This window comes from Protopterus annectens, chromosome 13.part0 (genome assembly GCF_019279795.1).
Source record: "Protopterus annectens isolate FY-2018-M chromosome 13.part0, PAN1.0, whole genome shotgun sequence".
Taxonomy (NCBI): domain Eukaryota; kingdom Metazoa; phylum Chordata; order Ceratodontiformes; family Protopteridae; genus Protopterus; species Protopterus annectens.
In genome coordinates, this window is record NC_056747.1 from 1,278,259,769 (window position 1) to 1,278,271,776 (window position 12,008).

General features: G+C 44.3%; 1 protein-coding gene across 2 annotated transcripts in view; it reads left to right on the plus strand.

The window, feature by feature from the left end:
- PSMB3 (proteasome 20S subunit beta 3) overlaps positions 1-12,008 on the plus strand; it is a 530,078-nt gene that overhangs the window by 398,132 nt on the left and 119,938 nt on the right. For both annotated transcript variants that reach the window (XM_044055288.1, XM_044055289.1), the window contains one exon: positions 8,875-8,969. In XM_044055288.1, coding sequence (XP_043911223.1) covers positions 8,875-8,969 — 95 coding nt within the window. The remainder of the gene's footprint in view (positions 1-8,874; positions 8,970-12,008) is intronic.

A 12,008-nucleotide genomic window follows, 5' to 3' on the forward strand; every position in this document is an offset into this window, starting at 1 on the left:
AAATTGGCCTTCAAAAAACTGGTCCTTTCCAGCTACTGACAAGCCCCAAAGAGGTAGATACAGACACACAAGGGGCAGAGGGCAATCACAAGGATCATATAGAGGCCGACAATGGCAAACTCCAGCACCAAGAGGTGGCGAAGACAGTGCACAACAATACAAGAAGCAAACCCAAGGACTCCCTCATTTCCATGCCAAGCATGTCTCAGCTGGCAGCACCTTTGGGAGGAAAACTACCACTATTTGCAAGCAATTGGCATATTGTCACAACAGACAAATGGATCCTGGACATTATAAACAGAGGCTACAAATTTCAATTTCACACTCTTCCAAAAATGAGAGGCATGCCAAACCTGCCACAAAATCAAAGGGCAGAGGCACAACTGCAAATTTCAAAGCTCATAAGCATGCGAGCTATTCAAGAGGTACCTACCCACCAACAAGGTCAAGGTTTTTTAAGACTTTTCCTGGTACCAAGGAAAGGAACCGACTGGAGACCCATTTTGGACTTATCCACCCTAAACACATTTCTAATCGTACCAAAATTCAAGATGCTCACATTACAGCAGCTTCTTCCCATGCTGGGCAAGGAGTTCTGGCTGGTAACATTGGACCTCAAGGAGGCATACCTGCATGTCCCAATCAGACAAAGCTGCAGAAGATACCTCAGATTTCTTGCAGGTTCAATCCACTATCAATTCTCTGCATTGCCCTTTGGCTTATCTACTGCGCCCAGAGTATTCACAAAGTGCCTGGCATCAGTGATTGCCTACTGCAGACTTCAAGGGATACAAATTTACCCTTATCTGGACGACTGCCTGATCCAAGCCGACAGCAAGAACATACTTCTGGAACATCTGGCATATGTGACACGGTTACTGCTTTCTCTGGGATATACAATCAGCAAAGAGAAATCGAGGCTAACACCATCCCAGAAAATAACTTTCCTGGGTGCCAACTTGGCCACAAACACCCAGATGGCCTACCTTACACCAGAAAAACAAGGGCAACTATCTCAGTACTTCATAATACTAGCAAAAAGTACCAGACTTACTGCAAGGGAAATCCTGCAGGCTCTGGGATTCATGGCATCTTGCATTCTATTAACCACATTTGCAAAGCTGCATATGAGGAAACTTCAATGGTACCTAAAAAACCTATGGTCTCAACACAGTCACCGTTTGGAAACAATAATACCAATAATTCCATGTTTGCAAAAGGAATTTCTATGGTGGGCCCAAGCATGTCAAGCAAACAAAGGCCTCCCATTCTGCAAGCCTCAAGCAAAACAAGTCATAACCACAGACGCCTCAGACTACGCTGGGGCACATGACGAACAGGTGCATTCAGGGAAAATGGTCCCAAAAAGAAAAGCACCTTCACATCAATCAAAAATAAATGCTAGCAGTAATAAATGCAATTACAGCTTTCAAGGACTTCCTGCATCCAGGACAATTACTGATAAGAACAGACAACACCACGGTAATGTGGTACATAAACAAACAAGGAGGAACACATTCATACCCCTTGTGCAGACTAGCCATGACTCTTTGGAACTTTGCTCTGGAAAGACAAATCGAACTTCAAGCACAGTACTTGCCAGGATTGGAAAACACACTGGCAGACAATCTAAGCAGAAAAATGACAGATCCACACGAATGGAAGTTACATCCTCAGGTGTTTGCAGAAATTATCCAAGCATGGGGGAGGCCAGACATAGATCTTTTTACTTCCCACAGGAATCATCAATTGGAAAAGTTTTGTTCAAAGACTTTTCACCCAAAGGCCTGGAGAGTGGACGCCCTTTCATTCAGTTGGACAGCATGGACAGTTTACGCATTCCCACCTCTGCCTCTTCTGCCCAAGGTGCTTTTGAAAGCAAGAACAGACAAACCGAAGATGTTACTGATTGCTCCAGATTGGCCAAGGCAACACTGGTACCCACTCCTGAGGAGCCTAACACATACTCCTCCCTGGTCCCTGCCTCTAATGCCTCTTCTGCTGACTCAGCACAGCTACAGAACTCTTCACAGTCAGCTGAAAACACTCAATCTTGCTGCATGGAAAATTCCTTAACACCACAACAGAACCTACTCTCCAATGAGGTACAGGATGTCATTTTAGAGGCCAGAAGGCCAGCTACAAGAAAAGCTTACTCCGCAAAATGGAAGTGGTTTTGCTCTTGGAATGAGAAAAAAGGCCAGGACCATAGAAAACTGAACTTGCCTCAGGTATTACAGTACCTAGCGGAGCTATTGAACAATGGACTTTCTTTTTCTTCCATAAAAATCCATGCCTCAGCCATCTCTGCAGAATTCAACACTGATCCTCCTTTATTTTCTCACCCACTCTTACGACAGTTCCTCAGAGGGGCTAAGAATATAAGACCACCAAGGAAACAACCAATACCAGCCTGGGATCTTAATTACATACCAGAAAAATTAACATTGCCTCCTTTTGAACCAGCTGCCTCAACAGATTTGCAATATTTGTCCTGGAAGACAGCCTTCCTTCTGGCCATCACTTCAGCTCGTAGGGTTTCTGAACTTCAGGCCCTCATGGCGGTGCAGCCCTTTCTCATTTTCCATCAGGACAGGGTTTCCTCGACCAACCCATCATTTATGCCTAAAGTGGTATCCAGGGTAGCTTTAAATCAAGCCATACATCTACCCACCTTTTACCCCAATCCTCAAAACAAAGGGGAAAGGCTGCTGCACTCCTTAGACATCCATAGGCAGCTTCGTTATTATTTGGACAGAACAAAGTCCTTCAGGAAATCAGAACAACTCTTTGTGTCTTATGCTGTAGGGGCTCAAGGGAAGCCAGTTACAAAACAGACTATTTCAAAGTGGATAGGCCACTGCATACGGTTTTGTTACTCCTATCATGGAAAATCTGTTCCTGCAGGTATCAGATCCCACTCCACCAGGGCCACAGCTACCTCTACAGCCTTCCTCAGAGGAGTTCCTACCAAAGATATTTTGGAGGCAGCCACTTGGAGTTCTGTACATACCTTCACAAAACACTACCATCTGCCTTTATATTCCAGAACAAGAGCAGGTTTTGCCACTGCTGTTTTGCAGGGCATTCTGGCTCAACCCAGTTCCTCCTAGTACCTACCACCCAGTACATAGCTTTGGGATTCTACCCATATGTGATTACTGCAGCTGTATGCACGATGAACATAGTACAGTTTTGTACCTACCATAAATGTAGATGTTCGAGTGCTAATACAGCTGCAGCACAGGTTTCCCTCCCTCCTTCCCCACTTGGTAAAGGCATGAGGCCTAGCAACCTCTTCATACTACCTGACTGGGTTATCCGGCTATGTTTTATTTGCTTGTTACCACTGATTTTGGATTATATTGCATTGCTTGTATATGTATATAAGCACTATTTAGGTATTGCCTTCCTTCTGGGGGCACCTGACATCTGGGGCAAGAAAGACTGAAAAACATGGCGTCGGCTGTGACTTATATACTCTGGCCTCACTGACATCAGAAGAGAAAGCGACGACAACCGACGCCGGACCAAGACTTCGGAATTCGGCCGACCGAGGGACCGCCTGACGGCAGAGAACCCATATGTGATTACTGCAGCTGTATTAGCACTCGAACATCTACATTTATGGTAGGTACAAAACTGTACTTTCCCTCTGATAGAGATTCAAGGGCAATGGATAGATGGGGGGAAAAGTTTATACTACTGCTACTTTGGCTGTAAGGGCTTTAAATTGTCAATTTCATATGCTTAAATATCAGCAGTACTTAATGTCTCGGTTAAGACAGAAAATGTTGACTAGCTCTCAATGTCCAGAAATCAAGTAAGTGCAGGATTTATTGCATGCAGCTGAACAAGTGGGAAAACATACTTTGCAATGTGGTTTTGATTCTTTGGAGGCCTCTTGTAGGGCCGCTGTAACTGGTTCTGCGATTAGGAAGCATGCTTGGTTAAAGGAACAGAATCTGCCTGATCATGTTAAAGCAAAATTATTAGATGCTCCATTACAGCATGATACTTTGTTTGGTGTTAAGGCAGAAGAGGTGTTGAAGAAAATGGTGGATAAAGCGTAATCTATGCAGACAGTTAAAGATTTCTTACAGGTACAGCCACCCAGATTTAGCAGGAACTGACCTTCAAAAAATTGGTCCTTTCCAGTGTCAGGCCACAAAGAGGCAGATACAGACGCCCTAGAGGCAGATCCCAGCCCCAAGGCTCATACAGGCCTAAACAATGGGCTGCTTCTACCTCCAAAAGCGGAGAAGACAAATCTTAATCTTATAGGAAACAGTCCCAGTGACTTTCCTCTACCAGTACCAAGCACTTATCTTTTGTAGGCCCCCTTAGGGGGAAAACTAGCACTTTTTTCACAACTGGCACATGATCACCCAGGACAAATGGGTCTTGAATATAGTGTCTCAGGGTTACAGGTTCCACTTTCACACCCTGCAAAAGGCATGCCAGACCTGCCACACAATCAATGGGCAGAGGCACAAAAGCAAGTTTCATCCCTCGTGGACATGAGGGCCATTCAGCGAGTACCACTACAGGAGCAGAGACAAGGATTTTACTAACGACTTTTCTTGGTATCCAGAAAGGACAAAGCCTGGAGACCAATGCTGGACCTGCCTATTCTAAACACTTTTCTGGACGTTCCAAAATCAAAATGTTGTCTCTGCAGCAGCTTCTGCCCATGCTGGGCAAGAAGGCTTGGCTTGTAACCTTGGACCTAAAAGAGGCATACCTGCATGTCCCAATCAGACAATCTTGCAGAAGATACCTCAGATTTATAGTTGGCTCAATGCACTACCAATTCTCTGCACTGCCCTTTGGCTTATCTACTGCGCCCAGGGTCTTCACAAAATGCCTGGCACCAGTAATTGCTTTTTGCAGACAGAGGAATTCAAATATATCCCTACTTGGACGACTGCCTTATTCAAGCAGAGAACAAGGACATTCTGCTAAAGCATCTGGCGTTTGTAAAAAGATTGTTAATTTGCCTAGGGTGCACAGTAAACGAAAAGAAATCAAAACTAGTACCCTCTCAAGAGATAATATTCCTGGGTGCAAGCTTAAATACAACTGCCCAGATGGCTTATCTCACGCCAGACAAACAAAGGCAACTGACTTCTTAATTCGAAATGTTGGCAACAAAAATCCAGTTAATCCAGTTTCTGCAGGCTTTGGGCTTCATGGCATCCTGCATTCTGTTAATTTCATATGCAAGACTGCATATGAGGAAACTACAATGGTATCTAAAAAGTGTTTGGACTCAACATTGCCACAGTCTGGAAAAACTAATTACCCTCATTCCCTGCCTGCAACAGGAGTTTTGATGGTGGGCACAGGCCTGTCACCACAAGGGACAGCCTTTCAGTCTACCCACTGCCAGGCAGACAATAACAACAGATGCATCAGATTATGCCTGGGGGGCCCCACATGGCAGGAAAATGTATTCAGGGCACATGGCCCACAAGCCAAATGCATCTTCATATCAATCTAAAAGAAATGCTGGCTGTCCAGAATGCCCTGACAGCTTTCAAGGATCTGCTTCATCCAGGACAACTGCTGATAAAGATGGACAATACTACAGTCATGTGGTACATAAACAAGCAGGGAGGCACACATTCCTACCCCCCCCCCCCCTCTGCAGGCAAGCCATGATTTTGTGGAACACAGCATTGACTTATCAAGTGCACCTGCAAGCACAATTCCTGCCAGGAAAGACAAATACTCTGGCAGACGAACTAAGCAGAAACCTCATGGATCCTCACGAGTGGAAACTAGATCCACAAATCTTCAGCATAACAACAAGGAAATGGGGATGCCCAGACATAGATCTATTTGCCTCCCCTCACAACTGCCAACTACAGAGATTTTGTACAAGGACTTACCACAAGCTAGCATGGAAAGTGGATGCTCTATCATTCAGCTGGAAAAACCTTACAGTATATGCCTTTCTTTCCATTACCTCTCCTCCCCAAGGTACTCCTAAAGGTCAGATAAGAGAAGCCAAAAATGATCCTGATTGCCCCAGACTGGCCACGCCAGCACTGGTACCCAATCCTAAAGAGCTTGTCTCGAGGCCCAGCCTGGACATTACCTCAAATTCCTCATTTCCTCATTTACTGACCCAACAAAACAATCAGATACTGCACAGCCATCTCAGAACCCTAAATATGGCTGCATGGCGGATAATGTAACCATTCAGAACACACCTCTCTCCAAATCAGTTATGGATGTTATTCTGGAGGCCCAGCACTAGAAAATCATATGCAGAAAATTGGAAGGGATTCTGTGCTTGGAAACAGGCACAAGGAATTGACATGCTTGTACCAAATATTCCTCAGATTTTACAGTATCGGAAATGCTGGACAAAGGCCTATCCTTTTCATCTATTAAGATCTATGCCTCTGACATTTCAGCTCATTACAATACGGACCCACCTATTTTTTCACATCCACTACTAAGGCAGTACCTCAGAGGGGCCAAAAACATAAGACCCCCAAGAAGAGCACCAATACCTGCATGGGACCTCAACTTTGTCTTGGAAAAACTCTCACGCTGCCTCCTTTTGAGCCAGCCAATACAGCTGAAATAAAATTCTTATCATGGAAAACAGCTCTGCTCTTAGCAATAATTTCAGCAAGAAGAGTCTCAGAGTTACAGGCACCTAATGGCGGTTGAACCTTTCATAATTTTCCATCCGGACAGGGTTTCTCTGAGGACGAACCCAACATTTATGCCTAAGGTAGTGTCCAGTGTGGCTCTTAATCAAACAATTCACTTGCCTACCTTTTATCCAAACCCACAGAATAAAGGGGAGAGACTTCTACATTCTTTGGACATACACAGACAGCTACGCTTCTTCTTGGACAAAACTAAAGCTTTCAGAAAGTCTGAGCAACTCTTAGTGGCATATGCTGCAGGATCTCAAGGAAAAGCTCTCTCAAAGCAGACTATTTCCAAATGTATAGCCAACTGCATTAGTTTCTGCTATTCTCAACATGGCAAACCAGTGCCTAAGGGCATCAGGCCACATTTAACCAGAGCAGCAGCTACTTCAGCAGCCTTCCTCAGGGGAGTACCAACCAAGGACGTTTTGGAGGCTGCAACTTGGACTTCAGTGCACACTTTTACAAAGCACTACCACTTACCCCTTTACTCTAAATACAGAGCAGGCTTCGCCACTGCAGTTCTGCAGGGCCTCATAGCCTCTCCTAATTCTATTTAGGCCCAGCCACCCAACCTCAGCTTTGGGATTCAACCCAAGTCTAATGACTGCAACAGTGAAACATGATGAACATAGTACAGTTGTGTACCTACTATAAATGTAGATGTTCGAGTGTATTCACTGTTGTAGTCCAGGTTACCCTCCCACCATCCCCCTTTCTTTGCTGGGACTTATTCTTTACAACCTTTGTGGTGTATTTGCTTATAGATGAAGATTATGTTTTATTTTAGTGCATGCTCTTTTATTGGCATAATTTCTTAGCCTACCCTTCAGGGGGCACCTGACATCTGGGGCAAGAAAAACTGAAGAAAATGGCGTCTGCTGCATCTTTTATACCCCTGGTGCACTGACGTCAGGGAAGAGGCGACAGCAACCGATGCCAGACCAAGACTTTGGAATTCAGGCCGACTGCGGCTAGCCTGTCAGCAGGATAACCCAAGTGTAATGACTGCAACAGTGAATACCTCGAATATCTACATTTATGGTAGGTACACAACTGTACTTTTGAGTCTGTGGGTGTCACACCACTAATTAATTATACCTGAGGAATGTTGAAAGGTGTGTGGGACCTAAAATGAAAATGCATAGAACAAATTTTAAAGAGTGTAGCTGAGTATTGTATTTCGCTATTCTGATTTTTTAATTTAGTATCTGGTTCTATAAACATTAACAAAAGAAAACACAACTCGTCTTTGTTTCATCAATTTATTTATTTTTTTGTTATAGTTTTACTGCTGTTTGCTAGATTTTTTACTTACGCATACACGTATATATATATTGTTGAGTATTTGCTACATATTATGAACACTGATTTTTTTGTTGTTGGTTTTTTCATTATGGATTGCAAGTGAGTGGCTGTGCAAGAGTTCAAAATAAATCATTTGAGTGACTATCAGAATGCGTATTGAACCACATGACATTTGTTAATGCTTGATAATTAGTTTAATGCATTATTTGTATGGTGCACTTTCTGATGTGTACAGCATATAGTGGAGGCAGCCAGTGGTTCCCTTGCAGGTTTCAGTTTTGCCACCATTCCGAAGCTTCTACTAATGTTTCTGTGGGGAAAACTGCTTCCAGCGCTACAGTGGGTATTGCAGTGAAAGCAACTGCTGAAGAGTACTGGAGTTCAGGAAGTCCACATAGTTACAGACCTAGGCTGCTGCATCATTTCCTTCTGCTTTTTTTAAGCTTTTTTATTGAACGTCACACCAAATGTTTTGATTGAGCTGTGCCTAAACAAGTTTCCTTTAGGGGGTGGTGATGGTCATAGATCTTTTTTTAGTGGGTAGCTCATTAGATTTCCCCAAGAAATACAATTCTGAGTGCACAATTTGTTTCCCGCGACATTTTTTAAAGAAGAATTTTTCTTCTGCTTTCTCTTAAAATACCTGATGAAATACACCCCTTTTCTGATGCTTGCTGCAGAATGGGTTGTGAACCACAAATGCTTAGAAGATCATGTGTTATAACCTGAACTGTAACTTTAAGGTGGATGGGTGATGGAAGTTGGGACCAGGTTACTAATGACATCTCTTGTTGACATTAACTTGATGTAAAAATGTTTTTCATATGAGTATGTAGAGTTTCAAGTCTGTTTTTCTAAAAGAAATAATTGGATGTATGTATCTACTTTTTAGGAACCAGAAGACTTGTTTGAAACTATTTCCCAAGCAATGTTGAATGCTGTGGACAGAGATGCCGTATCTGGCATGGGTGTTGTTGTCCATGTAATGTAAGTATGCAGTAGATGCTTTGCAGTAACCATATCCCAGATTAGATAGTCAATTAATTTGAGAGATTTGCATTCATTGTGTTCAGAAGGTACATTGGGCAAGATATTGTCTATTTTCAAGCATGACATTGGACAGTCCAACCACACAAGACCTTTTTTATTGGCTTTAGCAGGGTTCCTTGGTAAATACATTTGCAGACAGGTTAAGCTATTTGAGGTGGTTAGGTGCACAGGGGGTAGAGTCCAGGATATGTCCTGAATGACTTAGATTTGAAGAGCTTCCTGAGTTTTGCATGAGTTTGGGACAGTGGTAGAAAGGTGTCAGAAGTCTGTAACCACCTGTGACACTTGGGAAATGGGGTTCAGAGGCTATTGGCCCTGCACGTTTTTGCTGAGAAGTCATTTGAGATGTAGTTTAACCTAGGCATGCATGTGCTGTCTGGCTGATGTTGCCGACCTCACTTCATTGGTGCGCAGCACAAATGGTAGAGGTTAGAAAGAGAAATGAAAACCTGCGCAGATTGCGAGGTTGTTGCAACACCAGGAGCTTTTTTTTTCCCCCCAGCTTGCTTTTGAACTGACATCTCCATTCCTGAGTCTCATCACCACAACTTAAGTGGCTGCTATTCAGTAGACTAACCTGGACACATTGGCTTGGATGGGTGCCACAGGGGGAGATAATGGATTGAAAAAAAGCTAAGCTGTGTGAGCCTTTAGCAGTAAGTCTCGAAGGACAAGTCGATCCAAGTGTTTTATCAACCCAGAGTACTTTTCTGTCTTTTTAATACAGCCCCATTGTGCTACATACAGAGAAACTAAAGATGCAAGTAGTGGTCAGGGCCCTTTTGGAGATCTTCAGTGGCCTGTCCAAAATGATGAATAACCAACGAACTGAAGACTGAGATCAACTTTGACTGTCGGCAAAACTGTTTCTTAGGATGTTCTTTGTGTTTCACTGTTGCAGTCATCACATTTGTGTTATCCCTGCCAGGGTAGCCTTCGGCCGGCCCAAATACCAGAGGCTTAGTATTTCTGCGTCGGTTGCTGTCTCTTCAGGACTGACGTCAGGTTGTCAGTGGTATAAAGTAAGGCAGCCGACGACATCAGTCTTTCTTGCTGTGGAGCCCAAAGCAGAAGCAGTTCGCACGAGTGCCAGTTTGCCGCTACCTGATTTTCATCTACTGAATTGAAGTTGAAGTCTTCTAAAGCTAAGTACCCCATTGGGGATCCATTTTTCTTGCACTAACCAATGTCAGAAAAGGATAACAATTGTCTTGCCTGTGGAAAGCAAATACCACACCTAGACTTTCATTCTTACTGCGTCACTTGCTTAGGCCCAGACCATGACGTCCCCCACTGTCGCTTCTGTGCTTTGTTCAACACCGGAACTATCTGTCGTCAGGCCCTTATTGTAGCTAGATATTTTTGCTTACACTCCTCGAACTCCGATATGGCTTTAAGCCATCCAACAGCAGATCTTCCGAAAAAAACATAAAGATGAAGACAGAGACAGACCGCACAGGTCCAAACCTACAGACGACGCTCCCATTAAGCTAGTAGTCAGTTCTCTGGTCCTGAGTGAAGTGCTTTCACAGCCCCTAATGCCCGCTTCTGTGGATTCGCAGGCCGCTACCAGGACCCTTTCTGAGTCCGGTATGCCGTAAAACTCTTTTTCGACTAAGGATCCTGCAGTCGTCTCTACCTTGGGTGGGTCCGGAGCCACTGAGCAGGCACCAGCTTACAAGGAAGTCCTTCGCGATTGTCGTTCTTTCAAAAACGACAAGAGTTTCTTAGGCCCAGAGTACAAACCACACCCAAGAAACCGACAACCCAATCTCAGGCACCTGCTTTCTTGCCTCAGTCTCAAATGCTGAAAATGGTGGAAGACTTTATGCTGATCAGGAGAAGCCAAGCTACCACTTCCAAAAGAAAGCGATCTGTCCCCTGTAGTTTTGTCTGAACAGGAGTCCGTTGACTCTGCATCTGAATATGAAGACATGCAACCCCTCTCTGCTTATGAGGATTCTGATGCCGAGGATTTCATTCCTTCAGCCTCTCCCCCGGAAGATTTTTCCTTTGGGGAAACCCTTCATACCTTAAGGGAGCATTTCCAGTGGGAAAGTCAAGACTACCTTCAGTCTAAAAAGAGACTCTGGGAATTCTTAGATCTTGCACAGCACAGACTCCTGGCCGTCCCCCCAGTCCTGCATGTTGTGGAGTATTTTTCCTGGAATCCAGCTGGACTCCTGACACCCTCCCTCCTGCACCCAGAAAACCTGACTGGTATTACAGAGTCCCTGACTCACATAAATTTCTTTTTAAAAATCCTACTGCTGACCCTGTGGTAATTTCTCAAGGGGCCTAAAGGAATTAAAGCAACCTCTGCTAAGAATCCCACCCCCTCAGATAGGGATTCCCAAGCACTAGACATATGGGGCAAAAAAGTATACACCTCAGCTACTCTTGCTGTCGGAGCACTAAATTGTCAGCTCCATATGCTAAAATTTCAGCAACATACCCTGGAACTCCTCAAACAAAAAATGTCTTCCTTTCCTGCTTGTGCAGAATCTAAAGAGTTACAAGAGTTAATGCATTCTGCAAGTCAAGTAACTAAACACACCTTGCACTGTGGTTTTGACTCCCTAGAAGCTTTTTGCAGGGCAGCAGTCACTGGTTCTGTCCTTAGAAGGCATGCATGGCTTAAGGAACAGCCCTTGCCAGACCATGTTAAATCTAAATTGTTGGATGCCCCCTTGCACAAAGACAACTTATTTGGCACTAAGGCAGAAGACGAGGTCTTAAAGATGGAAGAAAAAGCAAAGTCAATGCAGACAGGTAAGAATTTCTTACAGGTCCAGCCCCCCAGGTTCAGCAGGCATTGTCCCTCCAAGCACTGGTCCTTTCCTGCTTCCAACAGGTCAGTTCAGCCCAGACCCTGGGGAACCAGACCCCCAGACAGCAGCCACAGGGAATGCAGAGATCTAAGCAGTGGACTACCTCCACTTCAAAACCAGGGAGTTCTAAGCCACCCCCTTATGG